Below are 22,227 nucleotides of genomic sequence, written 5' to 3' on the forward strand. Positions count from 1 at the left end.
TCAGCAGCATGAAACAAAGGCATGCACAAGGCACCCAGCCATTCAAGTAGATGCAGTTTGCGGAAACTCTTGAGGCGTCTCTCTGTATCTCTTTCTCTCTCTCACACACACACACGCGCGCGCGCGCACGCACACACAACCACAGTAGAGTGGCTTTATAGGCAGAGGAGGTAATCTTCATAGTATTCCAAAGATGATGTCTGGCTGGAAGAGGAGGAATTATTAATGAGCTCATGCTCGATTTTAATGAACAAGGACATGTTAACAGGGCAACTGTACACGCTAAATGCTACAGTCAATCACTCACACGCTGCAGGAGGTGCTGTCCCGGGAAAGAGCGGGAGTCTGGCGGCTGGCCATCTTGTCCCACTGCCTTGCAGCGTAGGTAACCACAGAGGTTCGCCACTTGGAGGGAAATACCAGCCACTACAAGAGACTGGGGAAGAAAGACGGACAGATACATTTGAGGCAGATATTATGCGATGTACATGCGGAGCATGCACACAAGCAACATGTGCCTCACCAGCCATTTAATCTTCAGGGAGAACAGGGAGGTGAAGAAGAAGAATGTCCAAATGAGAGGACAGATGATTAGACCCAGCCAAAATATCCTCGCCTCTGCCTCTGTCCCAGTGTTGTTGCCCTGGGAGGTCTGCACGCACACATGAACAGACACACACACACAATACCCCATGTTTAATACCCCAAAAATGCTCTTGCACGTTCAAAATGGCACGCGACAATAACGGTGTCTCACTTTTTTGGCCTCAAACACCCAGAGGCTCCTTCCGTCCTCGTCGATCTGATTCCACCAGCGCAGCCCCACCAGCAGCCTGCCAGTCACATTCTGAAACAACACAGGAGGACAACTGTGCATGAGTAATAGGAACCAGTGAAGTGAGAAAAGTGAATAAACAGCACAACTGAAATGCATAAGAATTCTGGAAAGGGGCTGAGGCATAGGAAAGTAAGGGGAATTAGTTGCTGACCTAGTTGACCTCTCACCTTGACAGACCAAAAGTCAAAAGAAAGCAGAGCGATGATCAGGACAAAACATGATGCAAAGTTCTTGCTGATCCAGTCACAGAGCAAATAGGCGACAATGGCAACCACTCGGAAGAACAGGTGGAAAAAGGAGGCGAGGGGGTGCCTGCAATCAAATGCATATTAGATTAGAAATGATGAATGAAGCCTAAAAAATGCCAGGGAAGCAGCAGTCAGAGACATCTCTGTTGTACAGCAAACCTACCCTTTAACAGTACCAAAAGAGACAGGGAGACTTCTAATTATGATGTATGTAAACATAAAATCATATTTTATATTACAGAAAAAAAACAGCCATATGTGAGAGAGAATAATAACCAATTAAGTTGCTGAGATTTGTTCAATACGTTTCATGTGGTTTAAATGAAAGTAATTATAACAAGTTGGAAATAATCTCCCAACTGGCCGTTATCTCTATTGATTTTACATTAATAAAAGTAAAAGACTCTGCGCAAGACAAAAGAGTGTACATGATGATGAGTATCTCCTGCAGTGCACCTTATGACTCTGCTTCTCCGCGCCCTCTCCTGCTCATCAGCAGCAAAGTCCAGCTCGACATCCTCCGTGTCGTCCGCCATCGTCCGTCAAGAGGCAAGGACAAAAACCAGCGCGGGGGAGATCCTCCCGCACCGTCCTAGCTGATACAGCGCAGACAAACACCATACATAGAGAGGCAGACAAAAAACATCTCCATCTGCTTCAGTCTGGATGTGAAAAGCTAAGCGTAAGCTGTACTTTAGGGCTGGAGCCAGGTGTTGCAGTGAAATAAGACCGACACGGACACCGTCTCCTCGGTCACTCCTATCACATCCGCATCGGCTGGCTGGGTTTGAAATCACTCCAAAGTACAGATTGCTGCTATTGTACCACCACGGGAGAGTCCCCTTGTCGCACAGCTGTTAAAGTCAGTCAAATGTCGATGACGGACCTTCATTTTGCTGAAGGGAAGAGTTGGTGCGGCACGGTCACATAATATCGTGGGCCTTCAAAACGAGCGACCGCGGCAGGACTCGAACCTGCAATCTTCTGATCCGAAGTCAGACGCCTTATCCATTAGGCCACGCGGCCCACACTGTATATACCTCCTGAACACACCGGTTTTTGTTCATGATGTGCGATCATTTTTCGATTCCGACATTCGCTATGAGGTATTTTTATGCCCGGTGTGGTGGCTGAGCCACATTTGACCACGTTACGAAACGGTAGTCTGTCCACCGTGTTTTAGATCAAATCAATTGCTTGCACTCTTAAAAAAGGTGCAGTCATCCGTACCGCATGGGGGCGCTAACGCTTCGCCTCGCTTTGGTCTTACAAGCCTGTGGGTTTGCATGCTGAGGTAACAACCTCATTTTTCTGTGGAGCGGTATTTATTCACGTTTTTTGGTTGATTCGTTTAACATTATAGCTGATAACACAAATCAGGTGAGGTGCCTTTGTTTTGCTTTTGGCGACCATCTAGCTAACAAACGTAGCGAGCGGAAGACTAAACGGCTAGTATTTTGTTTAGTTGCCCACAACTTAGCAACAGTCCCCTTGGGCGAGGGGAAGTGTAAGTCATTGTAAACATACATTACAAAACGATGGCATATTAATCCACCCGCTTGTTTTCGTCGTACCATGCTGCAGTCGGTTAAGCTAACGTTGAATTCCAGCACTCGTCTTCAGTCCCTTCTAGCGTCAATGCCAAAGCTGATCGGTGACGTTTTGAGTAAGTGAATCATATCTGAGTGAAACATCAACTGTTCCTAACTCAGTTCCTCGCCCTCAATAATTTGACCAAACTGTATGAGAGCACGTAATGTAACGTAGGCAGGGACGAGCGATGAACTCACGTGAAGGCACAAATTTACCTGTGTAACTTTCGCTGTGCGCACCGGGAAATAAGCTCATACAGTCTCTTAGATATCATTAAATGAGATCAGGGTAATTTAAGATACTTAACAATATTACGATAGAAAAATTAAACATCATAAGATAAAATGAGATCAAACATTATTGATCTGTATGTATATCTATCTAGCGCATAGCTAGATATAGTAGTATCTAATCTCAGTTTGTGCCTATCATTACATTACATGAAAGGCATACACTGGGCCTAACTAAGCTGTATCTTGTCACAATGATGATGTTGTATTAATGTCCTCCAGCGGGAAGTCTAGTGTGAAATCCTCATGAGGTGATGCTGCATGTGTTGCGCCATCCTCTGCAGAGGTCCCTCATCTGTCTACAATGGACGCGTCTACGCTCCCCGTTCTCCACCAAGCCTCACTCCCTTCAGGGCGAGGACTCCGCCGGGACCCGCCTGAACCCCCTCAACATCCAGATGCTGTCGAAGAACCTCCATAAGCAGATCTTTCGAGGGCTGGAACCAGAATACAGAGAGGAAGATGTGGAGCGCAGCATTAGGCATTTGCAGAAACACCAGCTGTGGGGGAAGGAAACGCCACTGTTGCCCGACGTGGACCTGAAACTTCCCAAAATGTATGGCAGAAATATTGATGAGCACTTTTGTATCTTGGCCCAGCATCAGAGTCTTCCCTACCTTGAGGCTGCCAATGAGCTGCAGCGGGCTGAGCTCCCTCCCATGCCAGAGGAATGGAGCTGGGAGGTTGGCTGGACACGCTACGGGCCCAATGGGGAGCGTCAGAAGGTGGATTTCCCAGAGGAGTCGGCACTAGTGTTTGATGTGGAGGTGTGCACAACAGAGGGACAGTGTCCCACACTGGCTGTTGCTGTGTCTCCCACTAACTGGTGAGAAAGAGGAAGAATCGTATTGATTTTTAAAGGGGAGTAATGCAACTACTCACATTTAACTGTGTATTGGAAGTAATGATTAGCTTCATTGTGTTGTTGTGTCATGGGTGAGTTGTTCTGTTTATTAGGCAGAGGTTGGATTTCACTAACGCTACCACAACTGCAAAAAAACCCTTGTTTTTATACATGAAATTGGATATAGAAGTAAATGGGCAGCCATTCAATTTTTTTTATTTTCAGTGTCTTTATCTCCCACTTGCTAGGTATTCCTGGTGCAGCAAGCGTCTGATTGCAGAGCGATACTCCTGGTCAAACAAGTTGACCCTTGCCGACCTCATCCCACTTGAGACACCTATCAACTCTTCCTACCCTCCCAGGGGCTTGTGGAAGAACAGGCTCATAGTGGGCCATAACGTCAGTTTTGACAGATCTTACATTAAGGAGCAATACTTGCTAAAGGTAAGTATTCAGAGGATGGTGATTTTTTTTTATGGGGTTTTTTTTGTTTGTTTTTTTTTTTTTTTGGTCCTTTCTACTCTTTCCACGCAGCTCTCTAGCATTATATCTCCTTCTTTTTTGTTGGACCTTTGTTGTATGATTCACATGAGTAAATGCACCAAGCAGTATGTAACTTAACATAAAAGTTCATGTACTGTACACTTCACAAAATGTTGTGTTGTCTTTCCTAAAGGGTTCAAAAGTACGCTTCATGGACACCATGAGCCTTCACATGGCCATCTCGGGCTTGACAGGCTTCCAGCGAACACTGTGGATGGCCAATAAGATGGGAAAGAGGAGGGGTCTTCAGGAGGTCAAAGAACACATTAAGAAAGCCGGACAGAAAAGGGAGGGCCCCATGGTTTGTGTCTTTTTCTCACCCTAGCCTTCCTACAACATGCACAATGAGTGCCGCTTTGACAGCAAAACTCAATGTGGCCTGATGTTTTGGTGTCCAGATCGGCTCCTGGGACTGGGTGAACATCAGCAGCATTAATAACCTTGCTGATGTCCATGCGCTGTATGTGGGAGGGCCGCCGCTGCAGAAGGAGGCCAGAGAGACCTTTGTGAAGGGCAGCATGATGGATGTTAGGAACAACTTCCAGGTCAGAGGTTAAAGACAAATCGTGTCAGACTGTCTGTAATCGTGAGCCAAATTTATTCATATTAAAAGGTCCTCTTAATGACTTGCATTCATTATGAAGTACAGGTGGGCAAATAATTTTGCCTTTGCTGACCTCTACAGGAGTTAATGCAGTATTGCGCCATGGATGTTCAGGCCACCCATCAAGTCTTCACAGAACAGCTTCCCCTCTTCATGGAGAGGTCAGTAAATCCCAGCCCACAAACATTTTCCCCTTTAACTCTTGTACGTGATTCCCCAGCCAAGAATAACGAATCAACACACAGTGATTATTCGCTCGCAATTCTGCGTCATAATTCTCCCCTTGACCGTCTTTTACAAGGTGTCCTCATCCAGTGACGCTTGCAGGGATGCTGGAGATGGGTGTGAGCTACCTTCCCGTCAATCAAAACTGGGATCGGTACCTGGAAGATTCTCAGGACGTTTATGAAGAGCTCCAGAGAGAGATGAAGAAGTCTCTGATGGCTCTAGCAGACGATGCCTGCCAGCTGCTGCAGGATGACAGGTGAACAGAGCACCTATTTAACACCATGTTTCGGAATGTAGGACATGATCTAATTTTGGTCATAAGTGTGTGATAAGGTAAAAAGGATGATAGATTCATTCATAATCCGTAGTTCTATAAATTCAAGGGATAGGTGCTTTAAGGTGCTTTGTATAAAACATCCGCTGAACGGCATATGTTTAATATTTTTTACTTAAGATATAAAGAAGACCCCTGGCTTTGGGATCTTGAGTGGGATGTGCAGGAATTCAAGCAGAAGAAAGTAGCAGCCAGCAAGATGAAACAATCGAAAAAAATAGTTGAAAAACAAGTTGTTACTCCTCTTGCAGACTTGGAAGAAGGTAAAAACTCAGATCCTGGACCACATTTATTAAGCCAATGTAATATCCCTTCTTTTAAGATCTCTGTTTGCAGTTGAAATATTATAACGACAATGCCAAAAGGTGCGTTGTTGTGGTATTAGATCCAGGTCCACCATCTGAAGAGGAGATGGCAGGCCCTTGCCCCAGCAGGCTGGCTGTGGAGAAGCTGAAGGAAACAGTCAGTCGACTTCCTAAGAGAAGGCAACATCTGCCCGGACATCCGGGGTAAGAGCACTCCCAAACGCCACAGAGACATGCGGCGTTTATTACAGTATCTTTTCATTTCTGCTCCCGTTTGCTACTGACATGTGTAAGTCAGTCCTTCTGCCTCCTTACCGTGTCAACCAGGTGGTATCGTAAGCTTTGTGAAAAGATGTCTGAGGACGACAGCTGGTCACCTGGAGCCAGCCTGATCAGTCTACAGATGAGACTGACGCCTAAGCTGATGGGTCTGACGTGGGACGGTTTCCCCCTGCATTACACAGAGAAACATGGGTGGGGCTACCTGGTTCCTGGGCGCCGGGATAACATAAACTCTCAGGAGGAAAACACTGGGCCTGTGTGCCCACACAGGTAGCTGACACACTGCTCTTGACGTAAAAGCATGGCAGGGGTGTTTCTCGTCAAGACGTGAGCTTATCAGGGTAATCATAGATGGCCGGAAACTTCTGTTAATTATGTAGCCTCCGATTTAAAGTAGGAAATGTGTATTAAAAAATTGCTGTGTTCCGCAGAGCTATTGAGAGTGTTTACAGAGAGTATTGTGAGCAGAACAGCAAAGAGAGGCCTGAATATATGGACTCCAGCCCTTCAGATGACCTCATGTTGACGGACAGCGCAGTGTGGGCAAAGGTGCATACACTCATGAAATGTAGGATCAGCTAGTAGCTAATGCAGCATGGCTTTCCATGGTGCAGATTCATCAAATTGTGCTTTTTAAAAAAAAAATTTGTTTAAGCTTATGGTTAAAAGAGGGGGGTTTAAATGTTGAAATCCTCTGAAATGTGCATTTCCTGGACCTGGTGTTGATGCTAATTCCGTTCGTTGACCAGGCCCACAGGCTCAGGAAAGACAGAATGTGTATCATGACAGAGTTGTGTTTCTTAACCTCATCTCAAGGTGGAGGAGTTAAGTTCCTTGGAAAGTTTGACGGACGAAAATGGAGTCAGAATGATGAAAAATGGGGAGAGGAAAAATGCAGTGAGTGAATTGGTCTTTGTTATACGCAGATGCTTTATGCCTTTGTGTCTGTATCATGAACGCTTCTAATATAGTACTGTACTTACTGTACTTAAATTTCTTTAAATCAACTCCTTTTGTAGCGTTGTTAATATGGAACTGCATTATCTTGTCCAACATGCCGTGTTTTTTTTTTTTTTTTTTTGTTAAACTGCGGTTCGTTGCATGACATCCCGTACTTTGTATTCTGTATCAACAACAGTCCCAAGATCCATTTTATATCACAGAGAAGAGTCAGTGCTACTATCACCATGGAAACGGGCCCTACAATGATGTAGATATCCCAGGGTGCTGGTTTTTCAAATTACCTCACAAGGTAAAGTGAAGTTTTTCAGTGTGTAAGTGCCCTGAATAACAATATCACTGGCGATGAGCTACTTTCATTGTCTCACTGACTGTTTTGTGTTCCAGGATGGTAATCACAACAATGTCGGCAGTCCTTTTTCAAAGGACTTTCTGGCCAAGATGGAGGACGGTACTCTGAGGGCAGGACGGGGTGGAACCAATGCTACGCGAGCCCTGGAGATCAACAAAATGATGTCCTTCTGGAGGAATGCCCATAAACGTATAAGGTACCTGTCAGTTTCCACCATGAAGTTACTCATTTCTTTTGGGTGATCGGGGTCCGCTTTGTCAATGATAAAGTTGGTGAATACATTCATTTATTGTGTCCCCTCAAAGCTCTCAGATGGTGCTGTGGCTGCGAAAAGGAGAGCTTCCTCAAACTGTCGTCAGGTTTGTCTGGTGTAAAAATAGATAATCCTGCATTTATTGATCAGTCGTATAGTGGGGAAAAGTCGTTGTTGTGCATAAAAACCTGTCTGTCTCCCAAAGAAACAAGGAGTTTGATGGAGAGGGCCAGTACGGTGCCATATTACCTCAGGTCATCACTGCTGGAACGGTGACACGTAGGGCTGTGGAGCCCACATGGCTGACTGCCAGTAATGCACGGGTAAGAGGCTGAGTCTACAAAGAAAAGATGCACATCACGTCACAAGTCTGAGGTTCCTGACTCAGGTGGCAACTAATTTGTAGTTGTCAGTCAGTCAGTAGAGGAATTTTGTATGTATGGACTCTATTTTGTGTCCACAGCGGGATCGGGTAGGCAGTGAGCTGAAGGCCATGGTGCAGGTGCCACCTGGGTACCACCTGGTCGGAGCAGATGTAGACTCTCAGGAGTTGTGGATTGCTGCTGTGCTTGGAGAAGCTCACTTTTCTGGCATGCACGGTGAGATGTGTCCCTTGCAAAATTCGTTTAATTCTTACTTAAATGAGAAACACTGGATTATTACATTTGTAGAAGGCAACGTTTTTTTTCTTTTATCGGCGTCTGATGTTAACTGTGCTGATCCAATGTCTCTCTGGGGTTCAGGTTGCACAGCTTTTGGCTGGATGACCCTTCAGGGAAAGAAGAGTCAGGGCACTGACCTGCACAGCCGCACTGCTGATGCCGTGGGTATCAGCAGAGAGCACGCAAAGGTCTTCAACTATGGACGCATCTATGGCGCAGGACAGCCCTTTGCCGAGAGGCTGCTGATGCAGTTCAACCACCGCCTCAGTCAGACAGAAGCTGCCAGTAAGGCCAGGCAGATGTATGCCTTGACAAAGGGTATACGCAGGTACAATCAACAAGTTGAATAGTTGCCTGTTTAATTAAAGATTTTATTCTTACTCAGCTAGGTTTAGTTGTTTGCGTAAATGCGGCAAAGTTGAGCGCTGTCACTGCATGTTTGTGTGTCTATTTTTTGTCAGATACAGTCTGTCAGAGGAGGGGGAGTGGCTGGTCAGTGAACTGGGTATAGAGGTGGAGAGGGAGGAAAATGGAGGTATCTCCCTGCAGGAGTTGCGGAGGATCAGTAGACTGGCCTCAAAGTGGTGAGGGAGCAGCCAAAACTTCACAGAAACACAGCCACATGTCAGGAGCCGCAACATTTTCTCCTACCTCCTCTCATTTGCTGTTCCTTGATTTTTTCCCCCCCCTCTCGGCTCCTCATACTCCTCAGCTCTCGGCGGAAGAGGTGGGACATTGTCAGCCAGCGTCAGTGGGCCGGAGGTACTGAATCGGACATGTTCAACAAGCTGGAGAACATCGCCCATTCAGCCAAGCCAGCCACTCCTGTTCTAGGCTGCAGGATTAGCAGAGCACTGGAGCCCAAGGCAGTTAAGGACGAGGTGAGACGAGGTTTGGCAAAAAAATAAGCATTTCTAATGTTGGATTCTTTTTACACATTTAGTTTATTAGTAGCTAATAGCACATATATGCAGACATCTATACCAAGGCTTTTATTATACTGTATGCATAAATTTGTGTACTGCTGTGAAGAACTTTCAGAGAAAACACATTACAACATGAGGTCTATTGTTACTGGAAAAACGGCAGCCCTGAATCACAGAACAATCCCATGTATTCACGGTGGACCTTACATGCTTGTGTTACCACATCTCTTTTTGTCAGTTTATCACTAGCAGAGTGAACTGGGTGGTCCAGAGCTCAGCAGTGGACTACCTACATCTGATGCTGGTGGCCATGAAGTGGCTCTTTGAGGAGCACAACATTAATGGCCGTTTCTGCATCAGCATCCACGATGAGGTGCGGTACCTGGTCTGCAGTGAAGACCGTTACCGAGCAGCGCTGGCACTTCAGATCACAAACCTGCTTACGAGGTTGGCTCACAGCTTAGTATTTATTCTTCCTTGTCAAAGTGTCCACCGTAGAATGGCCATTAAACTTGAAAGCTGTTCTGATTGAGTGCTTTTGTCTTGTGCAGGAGTGCGTTCGCCCATGCCTTAGGCATGCAGGACCTTCCCCAGTCAGTAGCTTTCTTCAGTGCAGTTGACATTGACAAGTGTCTGAGGAAGGAGGTCACCATGGACTGCGTGACCCCCTCTAACCCCACAGGTCTGGAACGAAGATACGGCCTACCACCTGGTGAGTTCTGCAGACCGTCATCAGCCTTAATCTTATTTTGTGTTTTTTTTTTTCTGTAGTATGAGGAATGGTATATGGGTTGAACAAATATGTAAAATACGTAAGAGCATAGAAAGGACGGGAGGGGAAATAAAAGATCTTCAAAGCCCTGTACATATACAGTATATCCACACGCCTCAGTCCAAATCAAAATAAAACTATATCAAACCCAAGCAGCCATGTTACATCGTCAACAACCTTTCAGTTTATTTGCATGGCATTACACAGCCAGAAAAGCATAAAAAGGAATACTGAAATAACCTCCCATGTAGTTATTAATTTTAGGGAACAAATTACAAATTTGTGCCCACAAACCCAACATTTTTACCCCAGAAACCTGCAAGACACAATTTAAAAAAAAAAAAAAAAAAAAAAAAAAGTGTAAAACACAGTAAATAAATAGAATAGGGAAGCAAATAATATTTATTTTAAAACAAAAAAAAAAAACAAAGCACTTGACAAAGCTAGGCTGAAAATCTCTTTACGGTGCATTTATGTGTATGGGAAACCATAGATCATTCATTGGTGTAGCAAAGACAATTAAAACAGGGCCATCTCATCTCAACCATCTTGTAGTTACGACTGTACTATCTTTAAAATAACTGATTCTTAACAGGAGCCTGTATCTTAACAACAGATCAGCTTATTCATCCTGACGAAATGGGGGCAGGAAGTCAAATTAGTCCTTGACAAATCTTCCGTAATGTAGAATAGAAATTACATTGTGTTTAGAAATACATTTACAAAATTCAGATTTCCTCCGAATAAAGTAGGAACACAACCAGATTGTTAAACAATGTGTGCAAACTCTCCACAGGTGAAGCCTTGGACATCTACCAAATCATCAACATCACCAAAGGCTCTCTTAACAAAGAAAGATAGCTCTTGTTGGACCATGCTACTGTTGTAGGAGGCTGTGCATCGGCAGGTAAAAGTCGAGATCAGCGAGGAATTGGGGGATGTGTATGTCAAACCGAGGAGCTCCTAAGTGTCAGCTCACTGCTTCCGCTTTTTCTGTTTTGGCTCTTGTGTCTCCTCTGCTTCCTGTGACTCTGTGGTCTGAAAGGAATGGAAGAAGAAATAGACACTGAAATCTCCCCTGGCAGAAGCCTACTGGAAGTGGAGAGTGTTGAAGGGAATTAAATATTAAACACTTGAATGTAGAAGATAATAATCAAACCATTGCATGTGGGAAAACATTTCAGTAATTGGCTCTGTCTGGATGGTATATAAAAAAAAAAATAAAAAAAAGCTTTATCGACTGATGTAATCAAGTTAAGAGGGGGAGAAAACAAAACAAAACAAAAACACAGAGTTGACCTTTGGAGCCGCCAGTTCCAGTCTGAGATGGCACTTACCTCTAGACTGTCGTCCCGCTCCTGAAGGGCTGCATCCAGAGTAGCAGCGTTGATGCGGAAATCTCTCGAGGTGCTCAGCTTCATGTACTGCATTAGATTTACCTGGACAACATACACAGACGTTGGTGAAACACTGGATACAAGTGGCCTGACTGATGAAACAGCACTGAGAGTTTTCGGGGAGATTACTGTATTTTGCTCAATTTTCTCTTTTGCAAGTCGCTTTGTGTATTTTGCGAATAGTAATTTTAGCTTTCGAGTGATCCAGCTCCCACATACCTTTGATTTCTTTGAGAGTGTGATGAGGTATTTCTCATACTGTTCAATGCTGAAGATCAAGTCAGGGATGGCCTTTGTCTCTCGCAGAAGCTTTGCCTACCAAGAGAAAATAAAAAGAATGTAAATGTATTGTTGTTCTAATCACTTCAATTACACAGTTATAGGAGGTAAGTGTCCTTACCGAAGCAGCAGCGTTCGCTTCATTCCTTTTCTTTTTCTTCTTGTCATCTGCACCTCCACCACTAAATTCTCCACTCTAATAGAGAAAACATAATTTTAAACATCCACATTTCCTCTTGAGGATGAAGTTGCTCGTGTCAAATCCATAACCAAAAAACTTGAACAGCACAGTCAAAATCAAAATGGGTGACCTTTTTGTTTTGTTTGAGCTGTACCTGTGCATATGTGATGAAAGAGTAGCACTGCGGTGTTAGGTGCGAGCCAGACAGCTTGACCTGCACAGATGGCACGGGGAACTTTGGATTAGCCCGATGACAGAGGTACTAGAAGATTCAAACCACGAAACAATACCTCAGACTCACCAGCTTCTCAAAGCGTGCTGGCAGCATGCCGTGCTGGGTGGCACACACCTGGATGTACTAAAAACAACAACATGGAGACAATACTAATGTCACACTAGGTAAACTGCGCAAACATTCACACCGAGATCACACAGTGGACAATTACGCACATATTTGACTAGGGTCGTGAGGATAGTGTATGTGCGACGCAGTTCTCTCAGCAGTGTAATGGTGCAGGTTCCAGAGAGCAGGGCCGTCTGGACCAGCTCATTTAATGCTGTCAAAAGAGTCCCGAGCTGCAGCGTCACCGCTTTCTGCAGTGGATCCTGCTGGCCTGCAGTCTGGGTGGCGGCACCTGCGCGTTGGAAACACAACAACACAGAAGTTTTAGCACCATTCACTGACAGACATGCATCCCTTTCCTTATCCCTTCTCAACTCTCACCATTAATCAACGAGAGCACTGGTGTAAAAGGCTTCTTACCGGAGCCGGATTTGTCAGACGCCGCCTGGCTTTTTTTGCTGGCAATCAGCCAGTCCACTTCATCGAGCACTCTGTCAACCTGAGACAGGACCAGCAGCTGGGGAAAAAGATTAAAAAGACGGTGAACACCGTGAGCACACTGGGCAAACTGTGGCACAGCAAATAAGAAGCCTCCAGTTTTAAACCAACACTCACCGCTGCTGTTGTAGCAGTCTTCATGTTGACAATGTCAAAATGAGACTGTTTTTCTACCTCCACGTCCTGATCATAGAGGGAAAAAAAAATAAAAGCACAAAAAAATCAAATACATTACTCCATACAAAAAGCAAAATGTTGAAGTGCTAGGTTACTGTCATCATTTACCGTCATAAAAGTGTTAATAGTGGTAAATAAAGACCAAATGAATACTGCTGATTACAGATAAAGTATTAGTCGTGTTGATTTTAGAACACACACGAGAAAATTCGAAAATGTTGCACCGGTGCATGTTACAAAAAGATTTTAACCGTTAGCTACAACAGCTGAAAATCAAATAAATCAATGATCCAACATGGCCCATATCTCCAAATCCTTCCATACTGCGAGAATGTGGGATGACGCGGGACTATGCTAGAGGGTTGGATATGAACTATGCAGTTGTCCTCATAGGTACCGGGATGATATTCCATTTAATATGCAGTATAGCTGTGCAATGTAAACAACGAGATTTCCATCCATTTGATGGTGTCAACTGAAGTTACACTGTAATTGTGCGTACCTGATCGATATCCCCCAGCTGGCTGTGGATGTCTTGGCAGAGCTCCAGCAACAGGCTTACGGGACTCTTATAGAGAACATGTAGGTTGAAGAGAAGAGAGAGCAGCCCCTTGGAAAACGCAGGATCCTCTAAAAGGAGAAAGAAATACACCTTAGAACACAGCTCACTATACCTAAAATTGATAGCATGTTCAAGTAAACTGTTACTCACCAAAACTGGTCTCCTTGCAGATTTTCACAGTCCATGTGATCATCTGAACAAACTGTAGACGTAGATGTGTGTTAGTGGAACAAGTACTACGGAACTTGTTCTATGAAGTGCACATAGGAGTTTACCAACCTGTTGGGAGGAGGGCTTTAACTGGCGTGAGAGCACGCTCAGGATGCTGACCAGCAGTTGAGCTTCTTTGCTGTTAAATTCCTCCTCTCCTCCACTCACCTGAGTGAACAGTGCTCTCTGTTGACGGGCAAAGAAAATGGGATTTCAGTAGTGATGCTCCGATGGGGTGCAATTATTATTCACTGTACACAGCATTTAAAAATCACAGCTGTATGAGAAAGTCAATATATCAGTGCAGATAAATATGAATAAATAAATAATTTGACTTCAACCTTAAAATGGATAGAGAAATAGCAACTGCATCCCTAAAAGTACTGTGCAAATGCACCTGAAACTGTCGGATGTAAAAGAAGTTCATTTCTGTAACATTGCCATCGTCTGGCTCCGGATCGTCCTCTTCAATATCTGCAAGAAACACGAAATGTGATGAATTCCTGCATAGTATTGGGGTGAAAAACTTAAAAAGTCCCAACTTTTACAGTTTGAAAACTATGTGTATCTAACCCATGTTGGACAGGAGCTGGGCCATCTTGTCTGGATAGCGCTGCTGGCAGGTCGTGAAGATCCTCAGCAGACCTTCCAGACACAGCTGAGACAGGCTGGAGCGCTTCTCCTTCTTCCCCGCCTCCTCCACCGCACTGGGAATGTTGGTGTAACGCCACATCAGCACGCTGGGAAGACATTTAGACCAGGACGGATCACTCATCGGCCCACCAGTGTCACAGAAAACACAACCATGAACACAGTCTAAATGCTGTTATTTAGGCCCAGGGATTCCAACCTTGTCATGTCACAGAGGAAGCGGAAAGTCCTGTCTGTGTTCTGTCCATCTGGGCCATCTGTGTGTCCAGTTTCCTCCAACTGCTGGATCTTCTGTACAGCTACACCTACTGCATAACGCACAAATTCTCCACTTGAGCGCAGCACCGAGAGAGCCTCCTCTTTGCTCTGAGTACTGTCTCTGAAAGAAAATCCATTTGTTAAATTTGTCTGACTGTTTTTTTTCAGCAAACAATTTTGGTTTTATCAGTACTAACCTTGATTCAATGCACATTTAACACACATTTTAGTTTATGAGGTTACAGAGTATTTCTTACTTTTAGCTCTTCGAGTTTACATAGTACCAGTGATCTTTGTAAACAGCATTGGAGAGCATTTACCTGAAGAGCACAGTGAGGAGAGTTGATATGAAGTCCAGAGAGACTAAACTGCGGGGGGTCTTGTGTGACGGCACTCGGCCTTTCCCAGATTTCTCCTTCAACATCTCAGACAGCTTGTGGTAGCGGTTAAACAGCTGCATGAGCTCCTCAAAGCGGCTTTTACTGCAACAGGTACATCATTAAATAATCAGCACTGTTACGACATTTATGCTACACAATATCCCATCATACCAAGTGAGGTGGTAGGTTGTTACCTGTAGTTGGCTTTGATGAAGTTGTACTCCATGAGAACCTCATAAACTCCCATCACCAGCACTGCATAGATATTATTCTTCACCCCAACACTAGATCCCATGGAGAACTCTGCTGACTTGTCCTGGTCAACACACAGATGGTATACAGCTTAACATGATGCTTCCGTTGCCACAACACAATTGACCGCGGTAGGGACAGGCATTGGAAGCTGTAAGCGAGGAACAGTGGCAATAGAGTAAAACTGAAATAGAATTCAAAAAGAAAATGTTCATTAATTAATTCCTGACAGACAGTCAAGAGGACATTTGCTAATATTTCCTAAGGATTCCCATATTTTCTTCAGCCAGACTACTTATTTTATTAAAATTACAGACCTTTAGTGCTTCTCATCTTACAGCCTTGTGCAGGTCACTAAAACACAAGACCAATAAAATGTCATTAATGCCGATCATCTAAAAGTTACTCCAGCCCTTGAACAGAGAGCGTGGGAGTTAAAGACTAAGTCAGACGTTTGAAAACCATACAGTGTAGTTCAGTGTACATCGTTTTCTTACACTGTGTTAGGAATGCATACCAGTTCAAAGTCCTCCAGTTCACTCTTGATCATGCGTCTTGTCATGCTTTCTAGGATTGCTTGTAGTTCAGACTGGTATCCTTCCTCCTCCTCCTCCTCCTCCTCCTCGCTGTTGTCTGTATTGGGGTTGGCTGATCGGCGCATGTTCTGCAGCCACAGCAGGCAATGTACAGTGCAGCTCACCAGATGGGCCTGAGATGGAAAACAAATAAACAAAAACACTATTTCTAGCAGACAATAACACAGCAACATTTGCACAGTGAAGCAGGAGGACAAAGTAGCAAAAAAAAGAGCTACAGTGAAGACAGGGTACCAGTGGCTCCTGGAGGTAGACTTGGTCTCCATGAGCTGTGATGCACGGCTCCAGCTTCACCGGGGGCAGGAGGTCTTGTTCAGGCTCATAGTACCGCCTCAGCTAAGGATACCAAGACATGACATAAGGCTCCCATTCATATAGCTAACATGACAAGCAGGCTATTATATCCAACACAGTTTGCACTTTATAATAGACACACATACCTGTGAGAAGAGGGTCTGCATGATGGAGCTTGCGAGCTGGGAGTTGCGACGGAGAACATCATAGAAGCCCTGAAATAGGCAAGTCAGTATTGAATGCCTTTCCACACCTCAAAAGATAGTAAGAATCATAGCTGCACACTTAATCACATGAGAATCATCCTACATACGTTAGTGTTTCCTTTAGAATCTTGTTTGCACTTGAAAGACATAGGTATGAAAGACGCTTGAGGTGGAGTCAAATTATTTGCTCCTTAGCTTACTCAGGACTACCAGTGATGGTTAGTAATTGTAATCCAACCATGTGGCAAAATTAGAAACAAAAAGAAAACAATAAACATAGTATAGCAAAGTGATCTCTAACCTCATAGAGCATAAGGCGCACATCCGCCTGCTGGCCCAGGCAGCGACGCAGGCTGCTGAGGATCTCCAGACAGAACGCCTCGTTGGCAGCGGAGTTGTAACGAGAATGAACGTCCACTTGGATCTATTCAGGGGTTCAGACAGACAGTTACTATTTGATGGTAACCGTGTTTAAAATTGCACATATTTTCCCAGCTTTTTCCCCGCACCCTTGTTGCGCATGAATATATATGTACACAGTCTAACTGTACCTGGCTGGAGGAGATCACCTGGCTACACTGGCTCGACGCCAAGCTACCCAACACTTTGAAGTTCTTCAGCAGCAACAAGAAGCCAGTCACTGCAGACTTCCTGCCATCCAGTTGGCTAGTAGAGTCATTTACGGGGAAGAAAAGTGTAAGAAATTATCTTTATTTCATGTGTTAAACCGCCTCTCTTTTTAATCACTGTTAAGCCTTCAAATGCATTAACCAAAGCTTGATTAATTAATTGTACTGATGAACTTCATCTGATTGAGACCACAGTAGTACACACCTGGAAAACATGGCCTTACGGAGGACTACAATCAAAGCATCTTTCAAGGACATACTGACCTTGAGTAAGGGCTGGAGATTAAACAGAGAAAAACGATTAAATAAAGGAACAGAGTGTTTACAAGTGTTTGTGTGTGGGTGGGGGGGTGGTTAGGTACCTGGACAGCTTTTAGTAGACCCTGAACAGTGGCTAAAGGCAGGTATGACAGGTGGTCAAATGTCTCTGTCACCTTGGAGGATGACTCCAGGAGGATCATGGGAGCAGATATAACGATATCAGAGAAAAGGTCTGGTGATACAGAAACAAAAACAAACAAATCTGGCTAAAATCTAGTCTCTAACCAGACAGATTAGACACTGGTGTACATCTGAAATCTGGGACCAACATCTGAAGGTTTTATTACCTAAGTAATGATTGACAGGCGAGGCTGTCTTTGTGACCAGTCGATTCAGGACTTGCTCCAGTATCTCGCCTCTGATAGGCTCATGCATCTGCCGTAGAAGAAAGCACATCCTCCAGTGAGAAAATATTATATACACATGTAGTCAATATCAGTCATTTACATTGTGATAGGTCTATAAACTAAAAAACAAATCTTAACCTTAAAGCCCTGGAGGAGCACCTGACCTCCCAGCTTACATGCCTGCTGAGCCGGGGTCCTAGCACCGGTAGCGGACCCCTCGGTATTCTTGCCAAATGGTCCAGGTTTGGGTCCGAATGTGTCCATGAGGAAGAAGCCTAGCTGCACCAGTCCCTGGGTCACATGATCCCAACCAAACACACTGCACAGGTGGAAGAGTGGTACCCATATGAAAAAATGAAACACAAATGTTGTTTTAATGTTAGAGGTAAGACATCAGATAACACCATTTCATTTATTTTATGCTTTTTTTATTATTATTATGAAGAAATCTGACTTTCTTATAGTGACCATTGTTTTATTATAATGTTAAGCACATGCCTAGTTTTTAGGTTGAAGGTTTGAAATAGATTAATAAATACTCTGATGTTCTGACCTGTTCTCGACCGTGTCCAGTATCATCTGAGCCACACTGCAGTGCCCCGGCAGGAGGTCCTGCAGGAACTTTGACCCCTGCTGCAGCTGCTCATCCTTGAAGCTCTTGATGATTGCCCCCTTCAACAGATCGAACACCTGCCCAAACCAGTGAAAGGAGGCAGAAAAGGGAGTGAACAGAAGAGAGAAAATGAAATGAAGATTCAAATGACTATAGGGGAAACCATTTAGATTTCTCACCTGCTCTTCATAGCGCTGGATACGTGCCACGGAGAGCAACAGGGCAACGCTGAAAGGACACAGGTCGCCATACGATGTCTGCAAGAATGCAATGTAAGATTTATGGAACATAAATATTCAAAATTTCCAAGATAATTTCAGACAGTTGAGTCATAAATAACCTTAAAGGTCTTAAGGAATTCTCTCCCGAGTTCGTGGTCGAGTCGTATAGCAAAGACTATGTGGAGGATGGCAGTGCCCTCCACGTGCCTTAACTGGTCCTGTGGAATGGACTGAACCTCTAGATCCAGGCTCCTGAGGAAGAAATAGTGAAAAATAAAAAAAACAGTAAAGGGAAGGTAGGCAGTAAGATTCAGAGTAAATACAGTATTTGTCACTTGTAGCATTATGAGCCACTCACTCTCCGCGGTTCTGCTCTTCTTCCTGGCGAACATCTTGCTCCTTAAAATAACTGATGACTCCATCGAGGACCTGTTTCTTACAACCCTAACAGACAGTGCAGGGCATGCATTTAGACATTAAAAACAAAGCAAAGGACTTAATTACCACGTACATGTCGTTGCACACAAACACACCTTTGTAGACAGAAGCAGCAGCTGGTAAACCAGGGGTGGAATCTCCTGGAGATCCAGTTTGGTGAACATCCGCAGTACTTTCTCCACCAGGAACTGTAGCTCCTCTGATGACAGGGGCACATCCCTTAAATGAGGCAGACACACACACACAAAAAATAACTGCTTACAAGTTGCATGGTACGCCCTGAGAGGCAGCACGAGAATCACATAATAGCAGATGTAACATTGTTATATCATTGTGTAACACTGTGAAAGCGATAAAAACAGGGAAAGACAAGCGTACTGCGATAAACTTTTATTATTGAGGGAAAATGAATAGTTTATGGAGACTTTGAAGACCTGATGGTCAGCGGTGTTACCTGAACATGGTCGTCAGGTGTATAACGCACTGCGGGTCCCATCTGCGTGAATCAAAGGGTTTAGGTTTAAAAGGACAAGTACATAGACAGCAAATTACTGTCAAGAACTTGCTAAAAAGTCCATGTACATTTGCACATGTACATACAGTTTCGAATCGGCAATGTCCTCACCTGCTTGAGCAGAGGCTGTTGATCAGCTGCTTCTTGAATTCCTCACCACTGAGGTCTCCTAAAGTTACAAGCAACCACGACAGACACGTCTTTTAAAACCCCCACCTTGTAGATAACACCACTAGGTGGGACGTTGATATATTTGTAAAATATTAAATAACAAAGTTACTAAGGCTAGTAATTTGCACTAACCCTTTCCATAGGACAACGCTTCACAGGCTGCAAGTGCAGTGAGGACAGTGGGGAATAGCTCCAGGGATTTCCCACTGCCCATTTTTCCCACCTTAATGGCTTCAACAAAGAGAGATGCCACTTGTGCAAGAGCGGGCCCAGGCAGTGTATAAGTCTGTGTGTAACATTTTAAAGGCAAATGGGAATCAGACGGAAACGATTTCAGTTAAATCTGTGGCATAGAGGACATACAGCATAAACAGAGGAAAGGGAAAACGGGACAACATATTAAGAGACGTGTCCAATTCAAACAATGCTAAAACTGATGGGCAGGACAGGACGCTGTGAAAATAATTTTGGCATTAAAAAAAAGTAAAGGAAACTGACAGCAGGTCAGAAATCTAGTAACCCCTAGGACTTCGTGTAAGTTTTTTTTTTTTACCTCAAGCATCAGCAGTCCGATGATATCAGCCGCCACCTCAGCCTGAAGGTCCCCGGACTCACACAAGGGAATGCAGTGTTGATAAACAAGGAGCCTGCGGTTTGATCCCTCGGTGGAGCTGGGTGGAGAGCCTAAAGGACAGAGCACACACCCTTTGTGGCGGGGGTCTTAAGGCACAGGTTGCCATTTGTGATATTAAAGGGAACGAGGCTGATTTTGACTTTACTGATGCTCCCTGAAGGGAGATTTGACAATATAAGCCTAAAAGCTGTGTTGCTGTCAAACCACTACCATACTAACAGTACCTAGATGACAATGTATACTTACCTTGGAATATGCCTTTAAGCATGGCACCGACCTTCTTACCCTTTAGTGCGCTATTGGTAATCACAGCGACTAACTAGAAAGCAGATAACAGAGACATGAGTATACCCCGCACAGATTTCCAGCGCAAGACATTTCTATGAGATTCAGAAATGTGGTCGCTGACGATGACAGTTACCTGGTCGTTTTTGAGGGAGGACAGGTATTTCTGAAGCTCGGCGGCACTGTCTCCATCTGAGAGGAAGACGATTTGATCCACCTCGGCCCTCATGATCCGCCTGCAAGCGGACACAAGTGGCTGGTAAACGCAGAGATAGCAAGAAAATGCCCGCTTGTTGTCGACCGCAGCGAGCTGGTTACTGTAGGGTCAATGCGCGAATGAAAGGCTTACCTCTGCTTGCTTTGAGAAATTTTGTATGTTGGACAGCCAATTTCATTTGGTGAACAAGTCCGTGAAAAGGCCCAATCAAGCCTTCGGTGGCTTTGGTAACGCTTTCATAATATTTAACGAATTTCCCGCCAGCAGACACTTCCTGTTTTGCTTCGTAGTTGCCAAATTCGACTCAAAGTATCCCACAATCACAATATTTGATTATTCCTGTTACATTATATCGTGCCGTAAAACACTGACAAAAAATGGCATTTCTGTTCTCGTATGACGTGAAATCATTTTACAAAACGCAAGGCACACCTAAAGTCGTTGTTCTTTGGTGGGTTGCCAGGTCCGCTATTTCGAGACGACTTTGGATTGCTTATCCAGACCCGTGAAAATCGCTGTTTTGGATTTATTTGACTGTAGAATGTTTAACGGATTGATGATATCTAAGCACTTATTGGTTACTTCCGTATGGGTTCCTCAACAATCTAATTTAATTTGGGGTCTTAAGAGGGGTTTTTTTTCGCCAGCTTCTTGAACAGTCTGGTTGACTGACGTTTGTCAACTCTCGGACGGAGTTTAATAATTACAGTGAGTCAGTCAGCTGACATCAAGTGTAGCTGTGCGTTGCTGTTACGCTAAGATATTCATGTTACATAAAACAACATATATAAAATCTCACCCGTAGTCACGACTGGTTAAATGCCTGCGAGTGAAGAAGGTCTTCGGCTCGGGCCAGTGGCGCAATGGATAACGCGTCTGACTACGGATCAGAAGATTCTAGGTTCGACTCCTGGCTGGCTCGATGTTTTTGTGTTGTGTGTGTGTGATATAGTGTTTATTAAAGGCTCCTTTAAAAACAAACATCAAATAATATTAGATTTTTGTTGTTGTTTTGTTTTGTTTTTTATTTACCATCCTTATCTAGACATATTGACTGTGTCACACAACAACTTTTTGAGGAAGACTATATTGAAGGGCTGCTTTTTTAGTTAGTTTTATTAGATGCACACATACAGATACATAAAATCCTCATAATGTCTCAAGTCAGTTTTAGCCCCACAGTAAAGACTGTACTGGATAGATGTCAGAATTGTATACAGGTTATTGATTGTATGTGTCTCTCTGCACAATCACATAATCACAAACTCATGTGTCACCTCCTCATTCCAAACACTAGATGGCAGGCATGACTTACTTCGAAGTAAAAAGACTGAAGGATCATTTTTGGTCACTTACTGCTTGAATTCATATTCAGATATTACCTTCAGAGGTAATTTTGCGTCACAAGTCCATAAATTACTTTCAAACAACTGTTAAATTTGGCTTTTGAACAAAAACCAATCAATAGTCCTACCCTGGAGCTCCAGGTTTGCTCTGTATCCATTAGTTTGTGATCAAC

At 44.1% G+C, this 22,227-nt stretch overlaps 3 protein-coding genes and 2 non-coding genes across 8 annotated transcripts; 2 read left to right on the forward strand and 3 right to left on the reverse strand.

The window, feature by feature from the left end:
* Window positions 1-6: 6 nt before the first annotated feature.
* Window positions 7-1,763, reverse strand: LOC120787274 (Golgi apparatus membrane protein TVP23 homolog A-like). The gene is made up of 6 exons (XM_040122933.1): window positions 1,543-1,763; window positions 1,006-1,150; window positions 758-847; window positions 524-652; window positions 308-436; window positions 7-204 (listed from the first exon to the last, which is right to left on the reverse strand). The coding sequence occupies exons 1-6, from the start codon at window positions 1,620-1,622 to the stop codon at window positions 178-180; spliced, it is 600 nt and encodes a 199-aa protein (XP_039978867.1). The 5' UTR covers window positions 1,623-1,763; the 3' UTR covers window positions 7-177.
* Window positions 1,764-2,039: 276 nt separating this feature from the next.
* trnar-ucg lies at window positions 2,040-2,112 on the reverse strand. Its single transcript has one exon. It is a non-coding gene; the product is annotated as a tRNA-Arg (tRNA).
* Window positions 2,113-2,307: 195 nt separating this feature from the next.
* polg (polymerase (DNA directed), gamma) lies at window positions 2,308-11,779 on the forward strand. Of its 4 annotated transcripts, XM_040122932.1 has the most exons (24): window positions 2,335-2,466; window positions 3,192-3,795; window positions 4,062-4,257; window positions 4,490-4,657; window positions 4,755-4,901; window positions 5,042-5,121; window positions 5,262-5,444; window positions 5,643-5,785; window positions 5,908-6,031; window positions 6,155-6,379; window positions 6,541-6,658; window positions 6,926-7,006; window positions 7,248-7,361; window positions 7,457-7,617; window positions 7,727-7,780; window positions 7,880-7,997; window positions 8,138-8,273; window positions 8,418-8,664; window positions 8,798-8,920; window positions 9,049-9,217; window positions 9,501-9,709; window positions 9,814-9,974; window positions 10,831-10,941; window positions 11,080-11,779. In XM_040122932.1, the coding sequence occupies exons 2-23, from the start codon at window positions 3,224-3,226 to the stop codon at window positions 10,893-10,895; spliced, it is 3,594 nt and encodes a 1,197-aa protein (XP_039978866.1). In that variant the 5' UTR covers window positions 2,335-2,466; window positions 3,192-3,223; the 3' UTR covers window positions 10,896-10,941; window positions 11,080-11,779. The 4 variants fall into 4 exon arrangements, with proteins under 4 accessions (XP_039978864.1, XP_039978866.1, XP_039978863.1 ...); XM_040122930.1 differs by having other exon boundaries at window positions 2,308-2,380; window positions 10,831-11,779; XM_040122929.1 differs by having other exon boundaries at window positions 10,831-11,779.
* Window positions 10,419-20,971, reverse strand: fanci (FA complementation group I). The gene is made up of 38 exons (XM_040122928.1): window positions 20,841-20,971; window positions 20,628-20,727; window positions 20,453-20,525; window positions 20,126-20,256; window positions 19,705-19,858; window positions 19,513-19,570; window positions 19,342-19,383; window positions 18,983-19,106; window positions 18,808-18,893; window positions 18,569-18,701; window positions 18,408-18,485; window positions 18,169-18,305; window positions 17,754-17,934; window positions 17,556-17,643; window positions 17,310-17,440; window positions 17,153-17,223; window positions 16,870-16,984; window positions 16,620-16,742; window positions 16,259-16,327; window positions 16,053-16,154; window positions 15,740-15,931; window positions 15,165-15,286; window positions 14,911-15,072; window positions 14,532-14,711; window positions 14,255-14,421; window positions 14,079-14,155; window positions 13,751-13,867; window positions 13,622-13,673; window positions 13,412-13,539; window positions 12,850-12,915; window positions 12,655-12,751; window positions 12,342-12,526; window positions 12,193-12,249; window positions 12,046-12,105; window positions 11,832-11,906; window positions 11,651-11,746; window positions 11,372-11,473; window positions 10,419-11,072 (listed from the first exon to the last, which is right to left on the reverse strand). Exons 2-38 carry the CDS (start codon window positions 20,718-20,720, stop codon window positions 11,010-11,012), a joined length of 3,987 nt encoding a protein of 1,328 aa, XP_039978862.1. The 5' UTR covers window positions 20,721-20,727; window positions 20,841-20,971; the 3' UTR covers window positions 10,419-11,009.
* Window positions 20,972-21,557: 586 nt separating this feature from the next.
* On the forward strand, window positions 21,558-21,630 carry trnar-acg. Its single transcript has one exon. It is a non-coding gene; the product is annotated as a tRNA-Arg (tRNA).
* The last annotated feature ends 597 nt before the right edge of the window (window positions 21,631-22,227 follow it).

The sequence above is a fragment of the Xiphias gladius genome, unplaced genomic scaffold (genome assembly GCF_016859285.1).
Source record: "Xiphias gladius isolate SHS-SW01 ecotype Sanya breed wild unplaced genomic scaffold, ASM1685928v1 HiC_scaffold_134, whole genome shotgun sequence".
Classification (NCBI taxonomy): Eukaryota; Metazoa; Chordata; class Actinopteri; order Istiophoriformes; family Xiphiidae; genus Xiphias; species Xiphias gladius.